The sequence below is a fragment of the Bos indicus genome, chromosome 22 (genome assembly GCF_029378745.1).
Source record: "Bos indicus isolate NIAB-ARS_2022 breed Sahiwal x Tharparkar chromosome 22, NIAB-ARS_B.indTharparkar_mat_pri_1.0, whole genome shotgun sequence".
Lineage (NCBI taxonomy): Eukaryota > Metazoa > Chordata > Mammalia > Artiodactyla > Bovidae > Bos > Bos indicus.
Window position 1 is genome coordinate 51867299 of NC_091781.1, and position 25505 is coordinate 51892803.

The following is a 25505-nucleotide window of genomic DNA, read 5'->3' on the forward strand; positions in this document are numbered from 1 at the left end:
CAGACAGAGCCTCAAGTAGACATGCTGTCTTCACAGAAGGCAAAGACTCTAGGAACTGTCATAGTGTTCTTCCACTAAAAACCTGAGGGAGCGGAGACAGGCAGCCAATGGAGTTGGGAAGAGAGCTGTGGGCCAGGAGCACTGGTCTCAGCAGAGGTGGAGAAGATTTGAGTCTGAGGGAAGAGAAGAGACACTCGCAGGCAGAGACGCTTCCCTGGGTCCTATGACTGGCCCTGCCCTGGGTGCCAGTGGGCTGAGGTGAGCGGCCACCTGTCTGGGGGCTCTGACATTCTCCCCAGTCAAAGGGAGAGCCTACCTTGCCAAACAGCCCGGGAGGCAGAGCTGAATGTCAGTAAAGTGCTTTGAGGCGCCAGAGGAGATAGGATGGTGATGTCAGGTGTCCCCAAAGCCTCCAGATGGAGGGCACTGGGTCGAGTCGGGCTCCCTGCTTTGGCCCTGCTACAAGTGCCCTGCGTCTTCTGAGACCTGAGCCGAGACTGCCTAGAAGGTCCAAGCCCTCTGCGTCCCCGCCCTGGAGCCAGACACCCAGGCGGAGCCTAGGCTTTGTCCCTGGTCACACGAGGAGGCCCAGTGAGACAGTAGGGTCTAAGCCAAGTGGCCGAGCATCATGAAATAACCCAGACCTTTCCAAATGATGTCTCCCTGAGGGCAGCAAGAGCTCTGCTAACCCCGCTCCTCCTCGCTCCCTTTCCAGAGGCCTATGGCCCTGGCACCCAGGCTCCCTGTGCCGCCCGCCTCCCCGCAGGCCCTGGACCCAGCTGGTGCTGGAGACATGGCTCCTCCCTTACCTCGAGAGATGGTCCCTCCAGGGGCAGGGTTGACACACATGGGTGGAAGACGGGGTGGGGGAAGTTTGCACTGACGCTGCCTGTGTTGGGCCCGATCTGGGGAAAGAGAGAGGGCATCAGGGTGACGAGGTCTCACCCCTCACCGTTACAGACCCCTGCAATGACTCACCCCAGAGCACCCGGGAGGAGCTCTGGGCAACAGGACAGCACGTGGAGCCAGTCACAGGTTCTGAGAAACAGTGCCAATACCGCTCAGAAAGAAGGTAGTTGTTTTATAGATACAGACGCGATACATGACAGCCTCAGTTCCCCCTTGGCTCTCAAAGCTCTCACAGTGTCCCAGTTCTTCCAGCTACCCTCCGTGAGTGCAATGCCCATCCCATAAGCTTCTCCACAGTCTCACGGTACCAAGCAAATCGGCCGGGCTCTTCCACTTATGGAAACTATCCCTGCATCTGCCATAGGCTCCCCACATGAGCCACCGGATCCCCAATTACTCTCTCTCTCTACAAATTGGGGAGGGAAGGGGCTACTTGACTCCTGGTGTCCTCTGCAAGAGCCAGTATCAGATCCACACTTTCTAGTCTTCTCTTTCTTGAAGTTAATGATTTACCATTCCAAATATTTCCATTCACTTGGAGACCAAATACTACCCATCCGTGATCTATAAAGTACATTTTTAGGAAGTTCCAAAATTTTGATATACACGAACTAAAATTAAAATGCTCACTGAGCATTCCATGGGAAGGTGGAAATCTATGGCTAAGGAAGGTGTAAGGTCTTTAAAACCACCTAAGTGGTGACAATATCAGAGAACACTGGTCTGGGGAGAAAGGTGCAGGAGCTCTCTGCCCCACAGGTTTTGCTACAATAAATGAGGGAGGAGAGGAACAGGGAGAGACAGTCACACACTCTATACACACTTGAGAAACAGCCCACAGTGCAAAAATGATGCCCCTTTCTATCATGCAAATTAGCTCATATATGATTGGCAAATATGGGGGAATGACATCAGTGAAACGTAAGAACCTTTGGTTCAAATCTAATTCTGCTAAGGCAAAGGAACTGAAAGGTGGGAGTGGAATGATCATTTTCAACAGGAAAAGTAAAAGCCCCTTCAGCTTTATTTTTTTTAAAATTAAAGTCAATGCCTGTAGGGGATCGAGGTGGTAGACACACGGGTGCTCACTATACAATTGCTTCAACATTTCAGTATTTCTGAAATCTTTTTCATAGTACAGTGTTGGGGGAAGCGCTGACTTGCACTCAGGGTCCCCTCCCCCACATTCCCAGCAGCACTCTCTGCTTCAGGGCAGCCCCGCAGGGCTCAGGGCTCCGCCTCCGCCGGCGCTGTCTCAGCAGCTGCCACTCTGCTCTCTTAGAAGGCTCCTTGTAGGTTTTCAGCATCACACTAAGCCGCCTGCCTCGGTGGGCCAAAGCTTCTTCCCAGTCGCCCATGACAGTTTTGTCATATCCTGGTCATATTGCCAGTGTATTGCCTCAACTCTATTTCTGCCGTAAGCCCTCTTAAAACATTATATATAGGTGTGTGATTTTGTGGAAAACACAGGTGGTGTTACAGCGGAAATGCTGTTACTTCTGGAACCAAGTGCCTAAGATCAAGGTTTATCTTGGAATTAATTCTGGCTCTGCCTTGAAGCTAAGGTTGTAAACTGAATCTTTCCTTTCCAGATTGAGGAAGGTCTTCATTCATATCCAAGGGTGCTGGCTTGGGGAAAAAAAAAGAATAAGTGATTTGATGATTATTTTATTCCATTAAGCATTTCCAGTAACTGGGGGAAGGTTGTTACAATTCCACAACAAAATCACAGAGCCCTCTTCTGACCACTGGAGCTGGAGGAAAATTGCACATTCTTGAGGTTGATATGGTATTTTTCAAAGTTTTGTGTGGACTGTAAAAGAAAGACTCGGCTTGCTCTTTATGGCCTGCTTCTGATGGCGTTACAGCTGAGACAAGAAAACTGTTAAGATGCTGGCAAAGGTAATAACAGGTTAGTTACCAGGCACACAAGTTTTCTAGTTGGCAGACGTTGGCAGCTTTGTTTAATTACACAATAGGAAAGATGGTAGCCACAAGACCCAGCGGGCCACTGTCTATAATGCTACAGGGAACTGCTAGGGCCATTACCTTCAGAACCATACAAAGGCCTAGCCCATCGAGAACATAAACCCCTAAGTACCAAAAATCATCTCTGAAACACACCTATCTCCACGCTAGTGGCTTGTACATAGCAGGTCCTCAATTTTGCAGCCATACAGCACAGTGCGTATTGAAGCTAGGCTGTCACTCTCCAGAAAAACATGAGCTGTATGGCTGTTACCCCAAATAGATCAACTTACATTTATCAAATGCCTGCCAACCCACCTCTATCTTCACTGCACCCCTAAAGGTAGGGAAACAGGTAAGTTAACACCTCGTTAGTGTTAATGGGGACCAAATTGGAACCCTAGCCAGTTTGACTCAAGCTTTATACCATGTTAACATTTTCTCTCAAGATTCATAATGCCCTAGAGAGCTCATAATTTCACCACAAGGAACAAAGAAACACAGAGAAACTGCCTAGGAGATAAAGAAGTGCTATACAACGAGCATCGCAAGGCTGGGTGTGTGTGTGCTAAGTCGCTCAATCATGTCCGACTCTTTGCGACCCCGTGGACTGTAGCCCGCCAGGCTTCTCTGTCCATGGGATTTCCCAGGCAAGAATACTGGGAGTGGGTTGCCATGCTCTTCTGTGGGGGATCTTCCCAACCCAGGAATCAAAACTGTGTCTCTTTCATCTCCTGCATTAGCAGGTGGGTTCTTTACCACCAGTGCCAGCTGGGAAGCCCGTCATGACCAACTGTCAAGGTCATGATGCAAACTAAAAATGAGAGCCACATTCAGAAGACAGGAGAAGGCATTCAGCCTTACAGCCATGAAAAGATAGGTTTGCCTGAAGGAAAATATTCAAATAAGTGACTCTTTCTGATTAATGGTTTTCCTGAAGACCTTCAAGCATAAGACAACTCTTGGTAAAAATACTAAACTGTGTGGAAAGCAAGGCCCCAAATTCAGACTGTGTCTGATTATTATGTCCTCAAACTACTTAATACCATGGATTTGTGAATTTACCAGGTGTCAGGCACTGTTCTAAGCTCTTTATACATATTAACTCATCTGATCCTTAGAACAACCCTATGACCACTTAGATGGTGAAGAAGGAGGCACAGCGAGGCTTGGTCTCCACCTAAGCCTCCTCGGCCAGTGAGATACATAAGTGTGATGTACGTTGGGCAACAGGGTCGGTAGCTTTGGCTCAGTCAGGTTCTGCTGCCTCCCACTAAGACGAGTGCTAACAGTGTCATCCCCGATGGAAAACCTCTTGAACAAATCCATTTCCAGCCTAGAAAGTGAAGTCAAAAAGGCTAGAAAGGAATTTTGCCCCGAAACTCTCTCACCTGGTACCATTTCCCTATCACAGTGAGGAGGACGAGGACTCTAATTTTATTGGGCTGTCCATCTCTTTAAGAAATCAGTATTGTTAATTCAGACACTCCCACCAGGAGAGAACCCATACACCCACTGATGAGGAGATAAACACAGAGCAATTAAATGCACTTAATTTTCAGCTCAAAATGTGCTGTCCACGCTCATCTCAAGTTCAGTGTTTTCCTATTAGACACAGTTAACCAACACAACGAGGAAGACAAAAATTAGTTTTTTCCTGAAGTATGAAAACAGATGGAGTGGCTGAAAACAAACAAGGAGACAGGAAGAGGTGGCTCTGAGATCTGGAACATCCAGCCTCCTTTTGGCCCCATTCAGTGGGCAACAGAGGGCACCACCTAGCCAAGGTTTTCCAGGCTTCCAGGGACACAAGTCGGAGAGGAGACACAATTAGGAGGATCTTTTTCATCAGCAGTTACAGATGCTCTGTTACGGTTCTCATTTATTTGTCAAATATGTACAGATAGGAGGCTCATGGTCAGCTTTAATACAGGTGACATTTTACTCCTTACTCCCTTAAAGGAGAAAAGTCATGCTCCTGTCTAAGATATACAATGCCTTTGCAATCTGGTGCCTTGAATCTTCACAAGCTATACCACTTTCTATAAGAAGCTCTTGGACACTGTCCTCTCGCCCTGCCATGGCTCAACTCTGCTGCTACTTATGCAACTCTCTCACCCCAGCTGCTGCAGGGCACTGATTTCAAGTCTTGCAGCAATTTCTCTAACCACTAATACAAAACGATGACTCAGTCCACTTCCACCAGCTTTTACTGAGGTCTATTATGTGCAAAACGCTATGCCAAGTACTATGGATGATAAAAGAGCTCAACAGGCCCAGGTCTCAGGGAGCTTCTAATCTAGTGAGGCAATGAGTAATTCAGACAGAGGATGCGTGAGAAAGTACAGAGGTGGTGCTGAGGAAATCAGAAAGCAGAGATTGTTTGTGGTTGATAGAATTAAGAAAGGTTCACAGAGGAAATGGTGTAAAACATTGGCCTAGAAAAAAAGGTGGATTTCAGTAAGTGGCGGATATGCACCAGAGGGATTTTCACAGGCTTCACAGCTGCCCATCACAGGGAAGACAGGCCTGAGGCCACAAGTGCAGTCACACTCTTACCTTTTCTGAATGAGTCCAGGCTGAACATTTCTGGCCAGGAGGGAAAGCTGGAATCCTAAGAAGAAGGAGGGCCGAAAAAAAAGTGCTTAACATTCTCGGTTCAGGAACCACAGAGCAGACTTCAGTAACACAGAGAGCACTGTACAAAACAAGAAAAATGAAGCTCTTCACTAGTGAGCCCCAACTGCTTCCAGTCTTAAGGATGGAAGGGCCACCTCCACTATTAAGTAATTACATGTCTTTGCTTCTAATTGAGAGCTTCCTTCTTTTCTCTGTCCTAAACTCCATGATCCCTCCTAAACAGAAGGGGATGATTTCATCATGAGAGACACGGATTTCCACCTCATCACAATACTTGCAGTTATCCTGGGACATGTGGGAAGAAAGGAAATCCTACATGACCCCTTTTCTCATATGGCATCAGGAAATGGGACTGATGACGGCCTTACGGACAAACTGGTGTACTGGGCTTTTAGAAAACCTAGTCAAGCCCCGAGGAATGGGACTTGACTGACAGTATCAAAGAGTGATTCAAAACAAAAAGCTTTTCAAGGCAGGATCTCTATGAAATAACAAATGTTAAGTTAAAGTTCAACTGCTGGCCAAAAACTCTGCTGCATTTTGCTCATTAGTACATTTAACTAGGAATATACCTAGAGACTTAAAAACATGCATGGACATAAAATAACACCTCTGGCTTAACACTTTTGTTTTAAAAAACACTCCAACTCCACACTTACAGACTTTTTTTTTTTGGCCACGCCACATGGCATGCGGGATCTTAATTCCCTGACCAGGGATCAAAACTGTGCTCCCTGCAGTGGGAGTATGGAGTCTTAACCACTGGATTGCCGGGGAAGTCCCCATAGTTTTTAATACTGTACTACTCCTGTGTCAGTGCGGTAACCCTATGTAGCATTAGTTTAAAAACATCTAACACATTTTAACAAATCACGATGATCTGCAAATCCAACGTGACTGGGAGTCTAATGGCGCCTACACTCCTGCTCCTGCCTGCTATTCCCTCTCATTCTCAAATCGTGGGGGGTGGGGGTGGAGGGCTGACCTGGGGACGAATCTTTCAGGTCCATAGCAGGTCTGCCCTGATGGCCTCCTCTCCCCCAGGGATGCCGGAAATTTCAGCCGATAGGATATGGTAGCTCAGAGAGAAAACTTCAATACAATATCAACAATGATACAATTTACTTTAATCAGTTACATTCTATAGATTCTTTCTATCCAAATTAAAAGAAAAAAGGTGGAATTTGAGATTCTGATTTTTAAAGAAAATGTGATTATACAATCTAAAACATCTAAGTGATTGTTACTGAAGAATCAATACTTTCTTGCTAAGACGTTTTCAGTTAATTTGCTTGTAAACAGACTTGGTTTTGCTTTCAAAAAGCCCCTGATTCTCTCCATGCCAACCAAGGCTCATATGACACTATCGTTTCCTGTATCAGGCTTAAAGAATATATATGATGAGATTCAAATAGGATCTTTTAGAGATACTTTACAGGAAGTTTCAAAGAAATCTAAAAGAAAATCGCCTTCCCTGTTATACAGTATTATGTTAGAACCTTTGTGGTTTAGAGTTTCTCTTAAATAATCTAGAGAAAAGTAAAATAATATTATGTCAAGATTTCTTGCATAATGAAACACCACCTAACTCCAGACAGAGTTACTCTGAGATGATTCAAGGATAGAGACAGAGTATAATTTTAAATGATACCCTTCTTACAAGACAGTCACAAATGGATTTAACACATGCCTCTTGCTTCACAGTGCGGCTGAGCAGGAGACCCACCACTGCTCTGTGTGCGTGGCTAAATCAACTTACCTTACAAGAGCAGTGACAGTCTCTGATTTTGTATCCTTTTGAACTGGAGCTGAATTCTCTCTTTGCTATTCCTCATCACGAGGCTGGGCCTCCTCCTGGGAAGTACAATGCTGGGTCACTAAAGTGATGGCCCCCACGGGGGAAGAAAGTTGTTCCGGACCATTGAAATTCATCTACTAACTCTAACACACAAGGACAAGTTTTGTTAGTGGCGTGAAACACACATCATACACTTTGGCCTCACTTCAGGACCAGCCATGACCCACTCTATACCCATCAAGTTGTGAGCTGTCCTATATCCGAACCTGTAAGATACCAAGAAATACAGTGTCATGGTAAAGAAGGATGTACAGTCCTGAAAGCATTTTCTGCAAGCCCAGAGCAAAACTTGCTTCAGTTTTGAGTTCGACTCCCCTATGACTATAGTAGAAACCTATCTAAGGTAGATAAAGAAGCTCTTTCAGGCTGTGAAAACAAGACTGTTAAGTACCATTTGTATTGGTAAAAGTACCATTTACAAAGTACTTCCACAGACTTTATCTCACTTAATCTGTTTCCCCTGAGAAGGAAATGGAGGCAGATTTTCCCAGAGAAGTTTACACAACCTGCTCAGGATGCCGTAACTGCCTCAGGGCAGAATGCAAATCGCAGTTAAGGTACTGAGCTCCTAAGTTTTCTCTGCTTATACTATACTACTTACTTCCGTGATGTCTCGCTGTTGCCTATAAGGTCCATGGTTCATTCTTTGAAGACTGTTTTATACTGACATCTTCAAAGGTTGAAAGAGGCAAGAAGGTCCACCTGATAAACTTTGGACCACAATTCCACAAATTAAAACACTTTGAGAGTAAGTATCTTTTCAAGCTAAAGGGGCAAGCTACACAGAAAAAAACACAACAAAGGATGTATTTTATGCACCTAAAACAGCTACATAGATAAAGAGCACTATGGAAATCCGAAATACTGTATCAGGGGTAAAAAAAAAAAATCTCCCTCCTGGAAACTCCAAGACTTAAGTGTAAATTATAAGATGTAGTCAAGACCCACAATGACAGTGGAATTATCGCCTTCAAAGAAACTGCAAGGGAAACCATCAAACAATGTCTCATTTCGTTCTGACCAGTTCAGTTGCAACCAAAAACAGGTTGAGAATCTGCAATTGGCCATTTTGCAGTCCACTTGCTACAGTGTATGACAAGCCCCTGTGGATGGGGATTGCAAAGTGGACAACCTCCGCCTTGCAAAATCATAATTAAGGTGACCAGTGTTGCTACACGAGGACTAGCCAGAAGGCATGCTAACGCCATACTCCTGGCTCAGGGGTTCTGAGGACTCCTGGGACTCCAGATCACTGCAAACAAAGGACCCAACATGCATTAGGTCTTCCCCTGCGAAATGGGGCAAGTCGCCACTAGCAAACAAAGAACATCTCACCCCTTGGCCTCCCCAAGTGACAAGGTCGGTGCAAAAGAGGGCAAACCAGGAGGGCCCGAATGCACCAGGCCTCCTTTTGGACGAACGGTCCAGGCGGCACGGGGGCAGACAAAGGTCCCAGGGCACTCCGGGGGTTTCCTCCAGGCCCTGCCTCGGGGAAACAGAGCATCCCCTGAGGCGGAGGCGTCGTTGCGCCAATCGAGCGGCTTTTCCCGCGGCCCCCGCGGTGCCTCTGGCTACGAGGCCCGCCCCGGCGGACCGGTCTGGCCCCCGCCCCCGCCCCGGCTCCATGGCAACGGCAGGCCGAGGCCTGGTTGCTCAAGGCTCGGCCCGGCCGGCTTCCCGGGCAGGCCTAGGATGCCCGGCCTGCTCTTCGGGCCCGCCCGCTTCTCCGCCCCACTCTCAGCCAAGCCGGCGGTCGGACCCGGACCCCCTGCTCGCGCTGACCACCCCCGGCCACGGGAAGCTCCTCGAGGGTGGGGGCACGAAAGGGGAGAATTAAAAGCCCAATTCACCTGTTGTTACAGATGTGAAACAAGCCTCGATGCACCGCGCATGAGCCGCGGGCCCCCCCAACCACGGCCGGACTACAACTCCCACCAGCGGCGGCGCGGCCCCTTCCGGGTCCCGTGGCGGAAGTCCCGCCGGCTACCCGCGCTCGGCGCCCCGCGCCGCCCCCCTCCCGCCCCGCAACCCCACCTTCAGCGCTCGACCCCCGAGTCTTCTCGGCTCTTGAGCAAGGCCCCCCTAGCCTGTGGCTCTCAGTGGCCGCCCAGGGCTCACGCCCCCGGGCGGCCAACCCGCGGGGAGACCCACCCCCACCCGCGAAGCCGGGTCCAATGGCGGCCGGGCGAGGCGGGACTTCCGTCAGGGTAGAGTCAAGGGGGCGGGTGCGCGGGGGGATCTGGGGGCTCCGAGGGGGCGAGTGTGAGCCGCTCGACTCTCACAGGCTTCGCTTCCGGGCTGTGAGAGCGGGAGGGCCTTCGGGTCGTCTGCGCGCCCGCCCCGCGCCTCCCGCTGCCAGTGAGCTCACAGGGCTCGAATCGGGGCTGAGCCGGGAACGAAATCCATCCCGCTCGAGTCCTGGGCTTCCACCCGCCTTCTGGCCGCGGCTCGTTGCCACGCCTCTTCTAGCTTCCCCATCTCCCCCTCCCCAACCCCCTCAGATCTTGTTTCTTCAGGGACATGATGAGAATTTCTGCCTCACGAGATTGTTACGAGCGTGAAATCTACGTGATGGCGCGTTGGAAACGGTACTCGGCTAGGGAAAGGACCAGGGGGCCCTTGCAGGTCAGAGTGCTGCTGGGCGGCTGTGAAGGTCACGCCCCCTCCCTCTCCGCCCTCACGGCTCAGAAGTGAGAGAGGGCCTTAAGCTCTGTTCTGTGCAGCAGTCCTCGAAGTGAGGCTCCTCCTGTGTGAGTTCAGTGAATTCCAGCTTCAAAAGGAGAGATCTCGGTAGGGGATAGCTCTGAAGCTGGGTCACCATTTTCAGCTGGAAGGACCTAAAATGTGCTTTTAAGATGTGGCCATATCCCATATTTTTGTCCAAACACTTAAATTCAACAAGTATTTATTATTATTTACTTTCTCTCTGCGTTGGACCGAAGGGTGAGGGAGGTGAGCGTGGAACATCGTTCATTTAAATAATTGTTACCTGTTTTGAGCAGGGCGTGGTGCTATGACATGCGAGGATGATCCGTGCATGAATATTGATAGAAGGCAGTTGATAAGCAGGTGTAGAGGATACAAAGATCCTGCCCCCAAGGGGCTTAGGGCCTAGTAGAGAAGACGAAAATCTGAGTCAAGCAAAAAGAAAGTTATAAATGCTGGGGAGGAAGTATAAAGTATTCCAAGATTAGAGAGAACCATGTGAGCAAAGGCATGCAGGCAGAACACAGGGCAAATCCTTAGAATATTCAGTAGTTTAGTGTGCAGATTCCCTGGAGAAGGAAATGGCAACCCACTCTAGTACTTCTTGCCTTGAAAATCCCATGGACGGAGGAGCTTGGTGCAGGCTACTATCCATGGGGTCGCAAAGAGTCGGGCACGACTGAGTGACTTCACTTTCTTTCTTTCTTTCACTTTCTTAGTGTGACCAGATGGCTGGATATGTGAATGTTCTTTAGAGGAGATAGAGCAGGAGAAGTAGAGTTAGGAATGCTACACTAGGATTTTTTAAACGTTTTTATTTTGGAGTGTAGCCAATTAACAATGTTGTGATGGTTTCAGGTGAACAGCAAAAGGCCTCAGTCATGCATGTGTCTATCCTCCTACACTAGGATTTTTACTTTAATCTATTTTTTTGTAAGACATTTTTACAGTTCTAAGTAGGAGAGTAGAATAACTGTTCTATTTTAGGGATATTATTATGGAAGTGTGAGGATAGAGCCAGCTGGAAAAATATTAGCTAGGATACTAATTAGATGAGTGTAATGAGGGACTAAACTGTGCTCAGCAGTGAAAAAGACAAGAAAGGCGAGAGGGTGATTGTAGAGCACCAGACTGGTCTCTGGCCACAGGAGTGTGGAGGGATGACTTTGAGGTTGTACCCAGGTGACTAGAGGGATTATGTTAATATGATTAAGCTGGCGGTGAGAGATTCGGCCTCATTCAGATTGTGCTTGAAGTGCTGTTGAGAATGTTAAATGACAAAGACACGGTGCCTGCTCAGAGGAAATTCTAGTCTGGAAGAGAGGATGAGAAAAGCATGCACATAAGTCTTAAATCAAAAGCTAGAGGAAGCCCTGCAAGAGGTACAAGTGGAATGTTCTAAGCACTTTTCCTTATTGCACATTTTATGTTTCTAGTTTTTTCCCTGAAGGTTCTTTCCTGTTCTTGAGCCGTGGGACTATTCTTAATGAATGGCTGGATCCGGTGAGGCTGATAAAATGACCCATTTTATATCCAGGTGAGTGCCGGTTAGTGTCTGTCTTCTCCCTCCCCCACCCGTATTTCACCTCTCATGTCCTAGTCACTGCCTAGTCTTACGCCCTTATCACTGCCTTCTTTTCCCTATCACCGTTTGCTAACTTCTCTGTCTAGAAACTTCTCCACTTCTTCTGGCACTTTCCTACTTATCCTTTGCAGCCTTGCTTTGGGCTGTTTATTCTTCCCTGTATAGTGGCCCTGTTGAGAATAGTGCTGCCGCGAACGTTGGTGTACAAGTATTGGGACACGTTTGTTTTCTATTGTTTTGGGTGTATGTGAGGAATAGAATTGCGACTTGTTTTTGTCTTCCTTTTGGGCCATGCCTCACAAGCTTAAGGGGATGCAGGGATCTCAGTTTCCCTGCTAGGAATTGAACCTGGGCCAGGGCCATGGCTGTGAAAGCACCAAATCTTGACGACTAGCCCACCGGGGAACTCCCAGCTTTGCTTATTTTTAAAAAATAATTAAAACCATGAAACGCTCTTACCATTCTTCCTTCAAGTATTGGTAAGATTTGTTTCCTCTTTCCATCTGGGTCTCTGCTTAGATGTTCTCAGAGACAGCTTTCCCAGGCCATCTTGTGTATTTATATGTGTATCCTTAGCTCCCGTTTCCACCTAGAATACAGATCCTTGAGGTCAAGGACTTAATCCTTTGTTTACCACTATATCCTAAACACATTGCGCAGTGCCTGGTACTATTCAGAAATAGATACTGAATAAGTGTTGTTGAATGAGGGAGTGTTGTCACATGGCAGACTGGTTCCAGTTTAGGGAAACAAGCATTCGTATTGGGGGGACAGTAAATAGTACTTTTTTTTAAAAGGTGGTTTGGCCGAATCAGATTTAAGATGTGTGTACCCTTGACACATTTCAGTTCTAAGAGTGTATGTAAACATAATCATGTATGTGTGATAAAATCATTGCTGCCACTGCTAAGTCGCTTCAGTCGTGTCCGGCTCTGTGCGACACCATAGACGGCAGCCCACCAGGCTTCCCGTCCCTGGGATTCTCCAGGCAAGAACACTGGAGTGGGTTGCCATTTCCTTCTCCAATGCATAAAAGTGAAAAGTGAAAGTGAAGTCACTCAGTCGTGTCCGACTCTAGGGACTCCATGGACTGCAGCCTACCAGGCTCCTCCGTCCATGGGATTTTCTAGGCAAAAGTAGTGGAGTGGGGTGCCATTGCCTTCTCTGAAAGTCATTGCTACCTTACATTTAATTTTAAAAATCCCCACATCTCTTATCAGGAAATTAAATAAAGTAGAATACATCTGCAATAGTCTGCTTGGACTGTCAGAACAAAATATCAAAGACCAGGTGATTTAAACAACAGAAATTTGTTTTCTTGTAGTTCTGGAGTCTATAGGGCCAAGATTAAGGTGTCATTAGAGTTGGTTTTGGAGAAGGCAATGGCACCTCACTCCAGTACTCTTTCCTGGAAAATCCCAGGGATGGAGGAGCCTGGTAGGCTGCAGTCCATTGGGTTGCTAAGGGTTGGACACGACTGAGCGACTTCACTTTCACTTTCCACTTTCATGCATTGGAGAAGGAAACGGCAACCCACTCCAGTTTTCTTGCCTGGAGAATCCCAGGGACGGGGGAGCCTGGTGGGCTGCCGTCTATGGGGTTGCACAGTCGGACACGACTGCAGTGACTTAGCAGCAGCAGCAGCAGCAGGTTAAAATTCCAGACCTGCACCTGCCCAGATCCTGACAATACAATGAACACCCACGGTCCCCATCTTTCCCACCTAGTTTTAACAATTATCAACTCCAGGCCAAACTGTTTCATCTTTAAATCCAAATCAGCCAGTGTCCACCACCCCAGATTCTTTTAATCAGATACCATTTCATCTGTAACAATTCCAGGGTGCATCTTTAGAAGACTCATTTTATACAGCGTAATAACAAAACCAGTATCATACTTTAGAAAGCTAGTAAATCCTTAATATCATTTGTGTCATTGTTAACTATAAGTTCTTTTGGGTAAATTTTAATCTCATCCCTCTCCTTTGTACCAATATTTTAAGTTTGGTACCACTGCAGCATCAAATGATGATTATAGTTTGTTTATTGATTTATTGACTTTCCATAGGTTAATTTTTTGAGTCTCAAAGTACAGAAGTAGGGGAATTTAGGTAATGAAGTATCACATGTTTTGGTATGCAGTAAACACAAAATCAGTGATTTCAAACAGAAGCTCTAGTTAACGTCATTGGCCAAAGTGTACAAGCCAGTTATCCCCAACCTTATAAAATAGTTTTTGGTAAAACTGGAAAGAGATTGTACAGCTACCAAGCTGCTTTTTAGCCATCACTATTAACCATGGTACTGCCTAAAGACCAACATTTTTTTTAAAAGTGAATGAAAACCAACTTCTCGTCAGTATAGTACACACTTTGATGCTACTCCCTCTGCTCCAAACACATGGTAAAATTAACCAGAAAAGGTTAAAATAACATATCCATATTCAAAAACAAGATAAACAATTTTATTGACCATGAAAAAACTGCTGTAATCTTGCCGGGCTATGAATTCAGAAATAGAGGCAGTCTGGAGTTTGTAACTTAGAAAGTAACCGATTGAGGGAATGTGGCTATGTGGGACCTGGATTGCAGCTTGCAATTAGGAATTTAAGTAGGGCTCCCGAAACTTAATATTGGAAAAAACTTCATCCCATCTGTGCATGAAGACATAGTTTATGTGAAGTTGAATACTTAGGAAGCAGAGACAACACTGAATCCAGACCTAAATCCAGCTACCTTCTCACTTGGTGACTGGATCTCCTGGCTCCCAAATTTCATGGTGCAAACAGAGTCAAATTACTAATGTTAAAGCATACAAGAAAACTTAGCCAAGAGAAAAATAACCTACAAAATCAGAATCAAGAGATGAATTCATTGTAATTGAAATAAAAATAATGGAGCAAACTGAAAACTTTTAAGTATGTTTGGAATACTCAGAGACATACAGGAAAGATACTTTTACTGAAAGAAGAATTTATGAAAAAAGTGATCAGAAATGAAATGGTAAATGTTTAAAGAACCAGTTAGAAATCCTAGAAATTAAAAATACAGTTATTGAGTAAGCACATCATGAGCAGATACACCAACACTTAGGGTAAAAATGACCACCCCTGATTCAGAAGGAGAAGTAAAGTCTTAGGAGGAAGATAAGATGGCGAATAGGATTTTGTTACAAATTTTTATTTATAGAGTATAAAGGAAATGTAAATATAACTACTAAAGAAATAGAAATATAGTTCTCTAAGACAGTCAAAGAAAAATAAAACTATGAATTGAACAGAAGGCAGAATATAAGTAAAAAAGCATGGTAAACAGAAAAATAAACATATACACCAAAACATAGCAATAATCACAATGACTATAAAAGATTCAAACTTTCCTGCTTTTTTGGTGTCAGGCCTGTCTGGGTCTTTTGACCAGGACATGTTGGAGAAGGAAATGGCAGCCCACTCCAGTGTTCTTGCCTGGAGAATCCCAGGGACGGGAGAGCCTCGTGGGCTTCCATCTACGGGGTCGCACAGAGTCAGACACGACTGAAGTGACTTAGTAGCAGCAGCAGCGGGACATGCAGTTCTTATGTTCACACTAGAGGGCAGCAGGGTTCCCTATTCCTTTCCCCACCATACTTGTGCTCTGTCGCCTAGTCATGTCCTGCTCTTTGTGACCCTATCTGTGGATTGTATAGCCTCCCAGGTTCCTCTGTCCATGGGATTTTTCAGGCAAGAATACTGGAGTGGGCTGCCATTTCCTATTCCAAGGGATCTTCCCGACCCAGAGATCGAACCCTCATCTCCCTGCATTGGCAGGTGGATTCTTTACCACTGAGCCACCTGGGAAGCTCTGTTCCTTTCCCCGTAGGACTCACTGTAGTACTTTTGTCAGATTCTCACAAAGCAGGAATGTGTTTGTTTTTAGAGCTTATCTTTCATCTAAGACTCTACCAGATTTTTTAAAAGTTATGGCGCTTAGAATTTCAGCTTCCTCAAAATAGTTGTCAAGGATGTATTTAACTGCCTGGTAGATCTAGGAAGCCAGAGTTTAAAGATGGTACTTCTTATTGATGGGAATTAGTTAGATAGTCTGTGAATATGGCTGCATAGCTACAGAATGAGATTTCAAGCAGAGTATGTGTACCTAGAGAGCCTTTGTAGGATCTTAGGACAAATAGATTTATACAAGACATTGTCTTACTGTTGCTGAAGACTGTTATGAATCTTTCTGGCTAACAGTTGACCTTGAAAAATCATATGGTTTTTTCACTCTCTTGGTGGTCTCCCAGATAGGATTCTTTTTCTCACCCTTGGCTTTATTTGCTCAAAAGTTTACAGGGCTTGGTAACCTTTGCTGAGGATAAGCAGAGAACCAACATGGATGCCTAGAAGGGAGCACCCTTCTGCTCTGGCCAATTGTCCAATTTTGCCATTTTCATCTTTACTATATTAATTCTAGTGGTAGTGGCTATTAGTCACTTTCTGCAAGTAATACTTGATTACTCAGACTGAGTTTGAAACCAGTAGTTATGTTAAACTTGTGTTTAAGTAGGCAGTGGCTCATTTTAACTTCATTTAGCTGATGTTGTCACATTCTCATGTGACAGAGTAATTTCCTTGTGATACTAAGACCTTAGTGTATTATTATGGCCCATCATAGATGTCTAATAACTTTATGGAATCAGTATGGATTGGCTACTGGAGTTGTTTCTTTCCAGAGCGACTGACCAAGGTAAAGAACTTTTCAAGTTGAGCTGTGAAATTCACCCTTGTCAAATGGCTTTTCTAGAACTGAACTATGCCATTTGTTCCAAGTTTTGCAAAACTTAGTGAATGCTCAGAATTTCTACCTTGGGTATGAGTTCTGTATATGCAGAAAGACAAAAGGAAGTTGAGTTTTAAAAGTAAAACTCAATGCTGAAACCCTATGGCGGTTTAAGTATTATTAGAACTGGGAGAAGAATTTCTGGCGCAGGAAGTCACAAGGATGACAGAGAATCTCTAGGACTGGGAAGCAGTAAGGATTAGAGAAGGTGTGGAGAGGACATTCTGGTTGCCTCCAGGTCATGACTGAGTGATGGTTTTACAATGGGTTTACTCTTGGACTGCAAGGAGATCCAACCAGTCCATTCTGAAAGAGATAAGCCCCGGGATTTCTTTGGAAGGAATGATGCTAAAGCTGAAACTCCAGTACTTCGGTCACCTCATGCGAAGAGTTGACTCATTGGAAAAGACTCTGATGCTGGGAGGGATTGGGGGCAGGAGGAGAAGGGGACAACAGAGGATGAGATGGCTGGATGGCATCACTGACTCGATGGACATGAATCTGGGTGAACTCCGGGAGTTGGTGATGGACAGGGAGGCCTGGCATGCTGCGATTCATGGGGTCACACAGAGTCGGACACGACTGAGCGACTGAACTGAACTGAACTGATGCTTATGATTTACATGCATTTTTGTAAGTACATCACACTCCAGTGAAAAAATTTATAATTATTGTTTACTGGATTCCATTTTAACCCAAACTACATTCTAAAGTTCTTCAGTAAAGGAACCTTCTCCAAGTCCCTGGTCTTTAGCCTGCCTTGCCAACACTTTAGTTCCTTTGGGTTCCAGGAGGCCTACTGAGCAGTGACTCCTCCCCAGTTTCTTCCAACTAAGACTCACTGGGTGTCTAGAAGTGATGTCACCACTATCTTTCCAAATATAGTAGAGTGTATGTTTTATGTTTCAATGTCACTGTCCTCTGTGTTTTTATTAGAGAATGAGACTGGTAGTGACCTTGAAGTTATAACTCTGGTCAGCACCTTAAATTATTAAACCTGGTTTTAACTTTATAAATATATTATCCTTATTGTTATATCAAAAACTTGTCATAAAGTTTGGATTATAGTGTGAAGTATATCTAAGTATATTTTTAAAATTTTTGAAATAATTTCCCTAACAGAAAAATTTAAAGAATAGTACAAAGAAGTCCTGTATGTCCTTTACGAATTTCCCTTCTTGTTGACGTTTCATCACATACCCTATATTCTTTGTATTTTCTTTTTATTTCTCATGCTTCTTTCTGGACATTTCTTTTGATTTTCCAGTTTACCCAGCTGTGTCTAGTTTGCTATTAAAACTACCCATTGGGGGTCTTCCTGGCAGTTAAGATTCCATGCTCCCAATGTAGGGGGCACAGGTTTGATGCCTGGTTGGCATGCAGCCAAAAAAACCCGAAAAAGTAAAAGTATGCATCAACTTATAATTACCTTTATTGTGTTTTCTGACTTTAGTATTCCTACTTGCTTCTTTTCAAATCTGTTATGCTCTTTTTTGCTTCCCTCGTGGCTCAGATGGTAAAACAATAAATCCACCTGGATTGAGAAGATCCCCTGGGAAAGGGAATGGCAACCCACTGCATTATTTTTGGAATTCTGGAGTGGGTTGCTGTTTCGTACTCCAGGGGATCTTCCCAACCCAGGGATCAAACCTGGGTTTCCCTCAGGTTTGCAGGCAGATTTTTCACCCTCCTAGCCATCAGGGACGCTCAAAGCTTTTAGAAGCTGTTTTTCAGGATAGGAAGGGAATGGGAAGGAGAGAAAGCTTTAGTTTAAAAAAAATCTAATCTGAAATTTTTGCATTTAAGTGAAGCCTTTTATTTCTGGTAAGTTTAATGCAATTGCTAATAAATTTTGGGCTGGCCCTGCCATGCAGTTTTCTGTTTTTCATTTGTCCCTATACTCAATTCTAGTCTTTTATTTCTTATTATTTTCTAACTGTAACTGTGGATGACATGCAAGTCTCTACTGGTTCACTAGAAACTAAACGTATCTTTAATTTGTCAAGTATTAAAGGTAATCAATATGTTTACCTTCCTTCTTAGGCTACTACCATTTCTCCACTTGCAACTTGCCTACCTTTTTTGTTAAGTATTTAAATTCCAACTTTTAAAACCACACAAGACACTCTTCTTTTTAAGAGAGTTACCCAGTAAATATTGAGAGTTACCGACTATTTACTACTCTCTTTGCTCTTCATTCCTTTTTTGCAAATCAGGAATCATTTTTCCTCTGTCTGATGTACATCCTTTAGAATTTCTGCAGTTTTACTAAAATGAGTATAAATGAGAATTTCTTCGTATTTATCATGCGTGGGATTTGTTAGGCTTCTTGAGTCTATGAATATCTATTGTCATTTTTACATAACTTTCAATCATTATTTAGCAATTGCCTCTACTCTCTCTCATCCTGAGACTCAACTACATGTATATTAGAACAGTGTATCTTCTTTCTTACCCTGTCTTTCCCTTGCCTCATACCTCCCCATTTTTTTTGTCTTTCTGAACTTCAAGACTTACTTCTTCTGACTTAGCTCCCTAGTTCACTGATTCATTGGCTGTGTCCAGTGTAGTGTTCAACATGTCCAGTGAGCTTTTACTTTCATTTGCTATATTTTCTCATTGGCTCTTTTTCCAACCTATCACTTCTCATAGTTTTCCAATTTCTAGATGAAACTTTCAAACTTATATTTTACTTCTTAAAAATAAGCATACGGAATCTTAAACTAATAAAATTTATATGTTAATTGTATCTCAATAAAGCTGAGGGGGTAAAAAGAAAAAAGTTAGTACTTTTACGGATTTATATGTAATAAACTCAATATTTGAAGTCCCTGTCGATCTGTTCTCTCTTTTTTTTCCAAATTTTTAATTGTGATAAAATACGCATAAAATTTGCCATGTTAACAATTTCTGTAATTTAACATTTTTTAACAAGGTTGATTTTGCATCAGTCCATTCTTCTTTAAAATAAGCTGTACCCGATTCCTCTTTTCTTGGCTGTGGTGGGTGTTCACTGCTGCACGCAGGCTTTCTCTGGTTGCGGCAAGCAGGGGCTGCTCTCTAGTTGTGCTGCTTGGGCTTCTCATTGCGGTGGCTTCTCTTCTTTCGAAGCACGGGCTCTAGGCTTATGGGCTTCAGTAGTTGCACTGCATGGATTTAGTAGCTGTGGCACATAAGCTTAGTTTCTCCCTGGCCCATGGAATCTTCCAGACCAAGGATTGAACCCATGTCCCCTGCATTGCAAGGCAGATTCTTAACCACTGGACCATCAAAGAAACCCTTAATTTTTATTTTTTAAATGGAGATATAATTGACATATTAATTTCAGGTGTACAACATGATTCAGTATTTGTATGCATTGCAAAATGATCACAACAATTAATATTCATCATTTACACAGTTATAAATTTTTTCTTGTTATAAGAACTTTTTCAGAAAATACTTACTTGTTATTTCGGCTGCACCAGGTCTTAGTGTGGCACATCGGACCTTCAGTCTTCGCTGCAGCATGTGAACTCTTAGTTGCAGTATGCAAGATCTGTAGCTGCAGCCTGTGGGATAGTTCCCTGACCAGGGACTGAACCTGGGCCCCTACATAGGGAACACGAAGTCTTAGCCACTGGACCACCAGGGAAGTCCCTTGATTTAAGAACTTTTAAGGTCTACTATCACTGACTCAATGGACATGAGTTTGAGTAGGCTTTGGGAGTTGGCAATGGACAGGGACGCCTGGCATGCTGCAGTCCATGGGGCTGCACAGAGTTGGACACAACTGAGCAACTGAACTGAAGATCTACTATCTTAGCAACTTTCAAATACGTAATACAGTATTAAGTATGGTCACAATGCTATACATTACATCCCTATAACGTATTTATTTTAAAACTCAAAGTGTGTGCCTTTTGACCCTCTTCATCTATTTCTCCAATCCCCCACCTTCCACCTCTAGCAACTACCAGTCTCTCCTCTGTCTTTAAGCCTGTATTTATTTTTATTTTTTAGACTCCACATGTAAGGGACCATCATGTGGTATCTTTCTCTGCCAGACTTATTTCCCTTAGGCATCTTAATCATTTTTAAGTGTACAGTTCGGTGATTCATTATATTCATTATGTTATACAGCCATTACCCCATCTGTCTGCATATCTATTTCATCTTGTAAAATTGAAACTCTGTACTCATTAAACAGTAACTCCCCATTTTCCCTCTCCCTAATCCCCAGCAATGACCATTCTACTGTTTATCTACTGTTTGACTACTCTAAGTACCTCATTTAAGTAGAATCAAGGCAATGGCACCTCACTCCAGTACTTTTGCCTGGAAAATCCCATGGACAGAGGAGCCTGGTGGGCTGCAGTCCATGGGGTTGCTAGAGTCGGACACGACTGAGCGACTTCACTTTCACTTTTCACTTTCATGCATTGGAAAAGGAAATGGCAACCCACTCCAGTGTTCTTGCCTGGAGAATCCCAGGGATGGGGGAGCCTGGTGGGCTGCCGTCTATGGAGTCACACAGAGTCGGACACGACGGAAGCGACTTAGCAGCAGCAGCAGCATACATATCTTTTTGTGACTGTTGTATTGCATTTAGTGTGATATCCTCAAAGTTCATCCATGTTGCAGCATATATCAGAATCATTTTCCTTTTTAAAACTCAACAATATTCCATTATATGTATCACATTTTTTTTTTTTTTTTGGCTACTGTGAATCATGCTATTGTGTATGTGGTTGTACAAATATTTCTTTAAGACCTTACTTTCAATTCTTGTGGGTGTATAGCTGGAAGTAGTATTGTTGGATCATATGGTAATTCTGTTCTTAATTTTTTGAGGAATCATCATACTGTTTTCCATAGAGAGTGTAATGCTTTACATTCTCACCAACAGTACACAAGGGTTCCAATTTCTTCTCATCCTTGTCAATACTTATTATTTTTAATAGTGGCCATCTTAATGGACATGAGGTAGTACATCATTATGTGTTTGATTTTCATTTCTCTGATGTTGAAAGAGATGGGAATACCAGATCACCTGACCTGCCTCTTGAGAAACCTATATGCAGGTCAGGAAGCAACAGTTAGAACTGGACATGGAACAACAGACTGGTTCCAAATAGGAAAAGGAGTACATCAAGGCTGTATATTGTCACCCTGCTTATTTAACTTATATGCAGAGTACATCACGAGACACGCTGGCTTGGAAGAAGCACAAGCTGGAATCAAGATTGCCGGGAGAAATATCAATAACCTCAGATATGCAGATGACACCACCCTTATGGAAGAAAGTGAAGAGGAAATAAAAAGCCTCTTGATGAAAGTGAAAGAGGAGAGTGAAAAAGTTGGCTTAAAGCTCAACATTTCAGAAAACGAAGATCATGGCATCTGGTCCCATCACTTCATGGGAAATAGATGGGGAAACAGTGGATACAGTGTCAGATTTTATTTTTGGGGGCTCCAAAATCACTGCAGATGGTGATTGCAGCCATGAAATTAAAAGGCGCTTACTCCTTGGAAAGTTATGACCAACCTAGACAGCATATTCAAAAGCAGAGACCTTACTTTGCCAACAAAGGTCCGTCTAGTCAAGGCTATGGTTTTTCTAGTGGTCATGTATGGATGTGAGAGTTGGACTGTGAAGAAGGCTGAGCGCCGAAGAATTGATGCTTTTGAACTGTGGTGTTGGAGAAGACTCTTGAGAGTCCCTTGGCCTGCAAGGAGATCCAACCAGTCCATTCTGAAGGAGATCAGCCCTGGGATTTCTTTGGAAGGAATGATGCTAAAGCTGAAACTCCAGTACTTTGGCCACCTCATGTGAAGAGTTGACTCATTGGAAAAGACTCTGATGCTGGGAGGGATTGTGGGCAGGAGGAGAAGGGGATGACAGAGGATTAGATGGCTGGATGGCGTCACCGACTTGATGGACATGAGTTTGAGTGAACTCTGGGAGTTGGTGATGGACAGGGAGGCCTGGTGTGCTGCAATTCATGGGGTTGCAAAGAGTCGAACATGACTGAGAGACTGAACTGAACTGAGCTGAATGTTTAAAGATGTTGAAAATCTTTTCATGTGCTTATTATCCATTTGTATATTTTCCTTGGAGAACTATCTGATCATTTCCTTTGTCAATTTTTGAATTTGTTGTTGAGTTTTAGGAGTCCACTACATATCCTGGATAAAATCCTTTATTATGCGTGCGTGCTAAGTTGTGTCAGTTGTGTCTGTTTCTTTGTGACCCTATGGACTGTAGCCCACCAGGCTCCTCTGTCTATGGGATTTCTCCCACTCTACGGGTCACCTTTTTCCTCTGTTGATATTCTTTTGATGCAGAATTTTGAAATTTTTCATTAAGTCCAATTTGTCTACTTTTTCTTTTGTTGCCTGTGCCTCTGATGTCACATTCAAGAAATCATTGCCTTTGGTGTCAAGAAATCATTGTCAAATCCAGTCATTAAGTTTTTACCCTGTGTTTTCTCCTAGTAATTTTATAGTTTTATTTCGACACTTAGGTTTTTGATCCATTGTGAATTAATTTTTGTATATAGTGTGCGGTAAGGGTCCAACTTCATTCTTTTGCACATAGTTAATCTGGTTTAACCAGTCCCAACTGTTGAAAAGATTGCCCTTTCCCCATTGAATGGTCTTGGCACCCTTATCAAAAGATCACTTGACCGTACATGGAAAGTTTGTTCCTGGGCTCTCTATTCTTTCCATTGATCTATATATCTGTCTTAGTGCCAGTACTATAGTGCTTTGATTAGTTTTGAATTCAGGAAGTTGATTTCTCCAACTTTGTTCTTTTTTTCCAACATTTTTTGTTTTTTTCTTTTTTCTTTTACATTCTATTGATAACATTATGTTTATATAGGTTTTTGTATTCCTTCAAAAAACATCCCTGGGATTTTAATAGAGCTTGTATTGAATCTGTAGATTTCTTTGGGTAGTGCTAATATTTTAAAATTATTAGGTCTTCCATCTATGAACAAGGGATATGTTTCCATTTATTTGTGTTTTCTATAATTTCTCTCAGCAGTGTTTTACAGTTTTCACTGTATGATTATTTTACCTGCTTGGTTAATTCCTAAGTGTTTTATTGTTTTTGGTTCTATTGTAAATGAAATTGTTGTAATTTCCTTTTTAGATTGCTCATTATTCATATATAGAAATGTCACTGATTTTTTGTGTGTTGATTTTACATCCTGCTACTTTGATGAAATCATGTATTAGTCATACGAGTTTTTTTTTTTTAAATAGAATCTTTAGGGTTTTCTGTGTATACAGTCATATCACCTACAAACAGAGACATCTTATTTCTTTCTTAAATTCGGATGCTTTTTCTTTTCCTTGACTAATTGTTCTGACTAGAACTTCCAGTACTGTGTTGAATACAAGTGGTGAAAGCAGGCATCTCTACTTTTCTCTTGATCTTAGAGGAAAACATTCATTCACCATTGAGTATGATATTCACTGTAGGTTTCTCTTATATGGCTTTTATTATACTTAATACTAAGATAGTTTCCTTCTATTCCTAGTTTGTTGAGTGTGTGCATTTTTTTAATCATGAAAATGTGTTCAATTATGTCAAATGATTTTTCTGAAGCTATAGACACGATCATGTGTTTTTTTCCCTTTATTTTCTTAATGTGGTGTATTACATTGATTTCTGTATGCTGAACCACCTTGCATTCCAGGAATAAATCTCCCTTGGTGTATAATCCTTGTAATATACTGCTGAATTTGGTTTGCCAGTATTTAGTTTAGGATTTTTTCATCAGTGTTCATAAGTGATATTTATTGTAGTAACCTTACCTGTTTTGGGGATTAAGTTAATGCTGGACTCATAGAATGAGTCTAGAGGTGTTCCTTCCCTTCAGTTTTTTGTGGAAGGTTTGAGAAGGGTTAATATTAGTAGTTCTTTAAATGTTTGGTAGAATTCGCCATTGAAGCCATCAAAATATCTAGGCTTTTCTTTGTTGGGAGTTTTTTTTTTTTTTTTTTTTAAGCTCTCTTTTCTTAGTTTCTTTGTTTTTATTGGAAGGTTTTTGAAATAATCATTTCAGTCTTGACCAGACTGCTTTTAATAACCATCTAATAAAATGTTATATAATCTATTCCTCAGAGCTTTTATTTCTTGACAAATATTAACACATTTATTTGAATTGAAAAATGAAGTGAAATTTTCTCTGACAAAACAATTTTTTTGCCAACTGAGTTGACAATAAGACTGACTTTGTCAATTAGGTAATATGACAGACATTTTCCATAAATTACATGAGCTAAATTTGTGGCTCTAAGGTCTAGATGGTATACCTAATCTACCAATATACCTAATCCTCTGGAAAAATAAAAGCTCAATGAAGCAAGCAATACTGTAATATTCTCAAGCAGCTCTGAGTAAATTGATTTAACGGAGATGCTTCTAAGCTAAAGGTAACATGTATATTAGTCGTCAGGTGTCTTTAACAAAATACAGCACAGACTCAATCTGGCTTGCCACTGTGCTTAAAAAAAATTTTTTTTTTTGGGTGGTAAATATATAATAAAATTTACCATTTTATCAATTTTTAGGTACACAATTCAGTGACATTAAGTACAACCACAATGTTGTACAATCATCACTACCATCCATCTCCTCAACTTTTTCATCAACCCAAACAAAAACCCTTGTCTACCACCTGTTTTTGTGAATAAAATTTTGTTAGAATACAGCCATTCTCACTTATTTATGTATTGCCTATAGCGGCTTTTGTGGTACAAGGGTAGGGCTCAGTAGTTGTCACAAAGAACATGTGGCCCACAAGCCTGAAATATTTATCTGACCCTTTATAGAAGATATTTGCTATCTGACCCTTTACAGAAGATATCTGCTAAACCTGAAAGGCGGCCACCCCCTCACCTGTCACACACCTCACGTTCGTTCTTGGGGAACCTGGTGCTATACCATTCATAGACGACCTGCTTCTGGGTTGGGGTTTCGTAAATAGCAGAGCAGCTCCCTCGCTGCGATCTATTGAAAGTCAGGCCTCAAC

The 25505-nt window shown here is 43.0% G+C and overlaps 1 protein-coding gene and 1 long non-coding RNA gene across 13 annotated transcripts in view; one reads left to right on the forward strand and one right to left on the reverse strand.

Annotated features, from left to right (window-relative positions):
• DHX30 (DExH-box helicase 30) overlaps window positions 1-9369 on the reverse strand; it is a 28321-nt gene extending 18952 nt beyond the window's left edge. For 2 of the 10 annotated variants that reach the window (XM_019984734.2, XM_019984729.2), the window contains exons 1-5: window positions 9226-9368; window positions 7277-7371; window positions 6503-6609; window positions 5437-5491; window positions 810-905 (exon numbers count right to left, since the gene is read on the reverse strand). In XM_019984734.2, the coding sequence (XP_019840293.1) occupies window positions 810-905; window positions 5437-5464 (124 nt within the window). In that variant the 5' untranslated portion in view covers window positions 5465-5491; window positions 6503-6609; window positions 7277-7371; window positions 9226-9368. Of the gene's footprint in view, window positions 1-809; window positions 906-5436; window positions 5492-6502; window positions 6610-7276; window positions 7483-7976; window positions 8672-8710; window positions 8842-9225 lie in introns of those variants that run through there. The other 8 variants (XM_070776773.1, XM_070776775.1, XM_070776777.1 and 5 more) reach the window with 8 other exon arrangements.
• Window positions 9370-9619: 250 nt separating this feature from the next.
• Window positions 9620-24191, forward strand: LOC139178648 (uncharacterized). Of its 3 annotated transcripts, XR_011563059.1 has the most exons (3): window positions 9620-10327; window positions 11518-11618; window positions 19947-24191. It is a non-coding gene; the product is annotated as an uncharacterized lncRNA (long non-coding RNA). The 3 variants fall into 3 exon arrangements; XR_011563057.1 differs by having other exon boundaries at window positions 9620-11618; XR_011563058.1 differs by having other exon boundaries at window positions 9620-11618; window positions 21654-24191.
• The last annotated feature ends 1314 nt before the right edge of the window (window positions 24192-25505 follow it).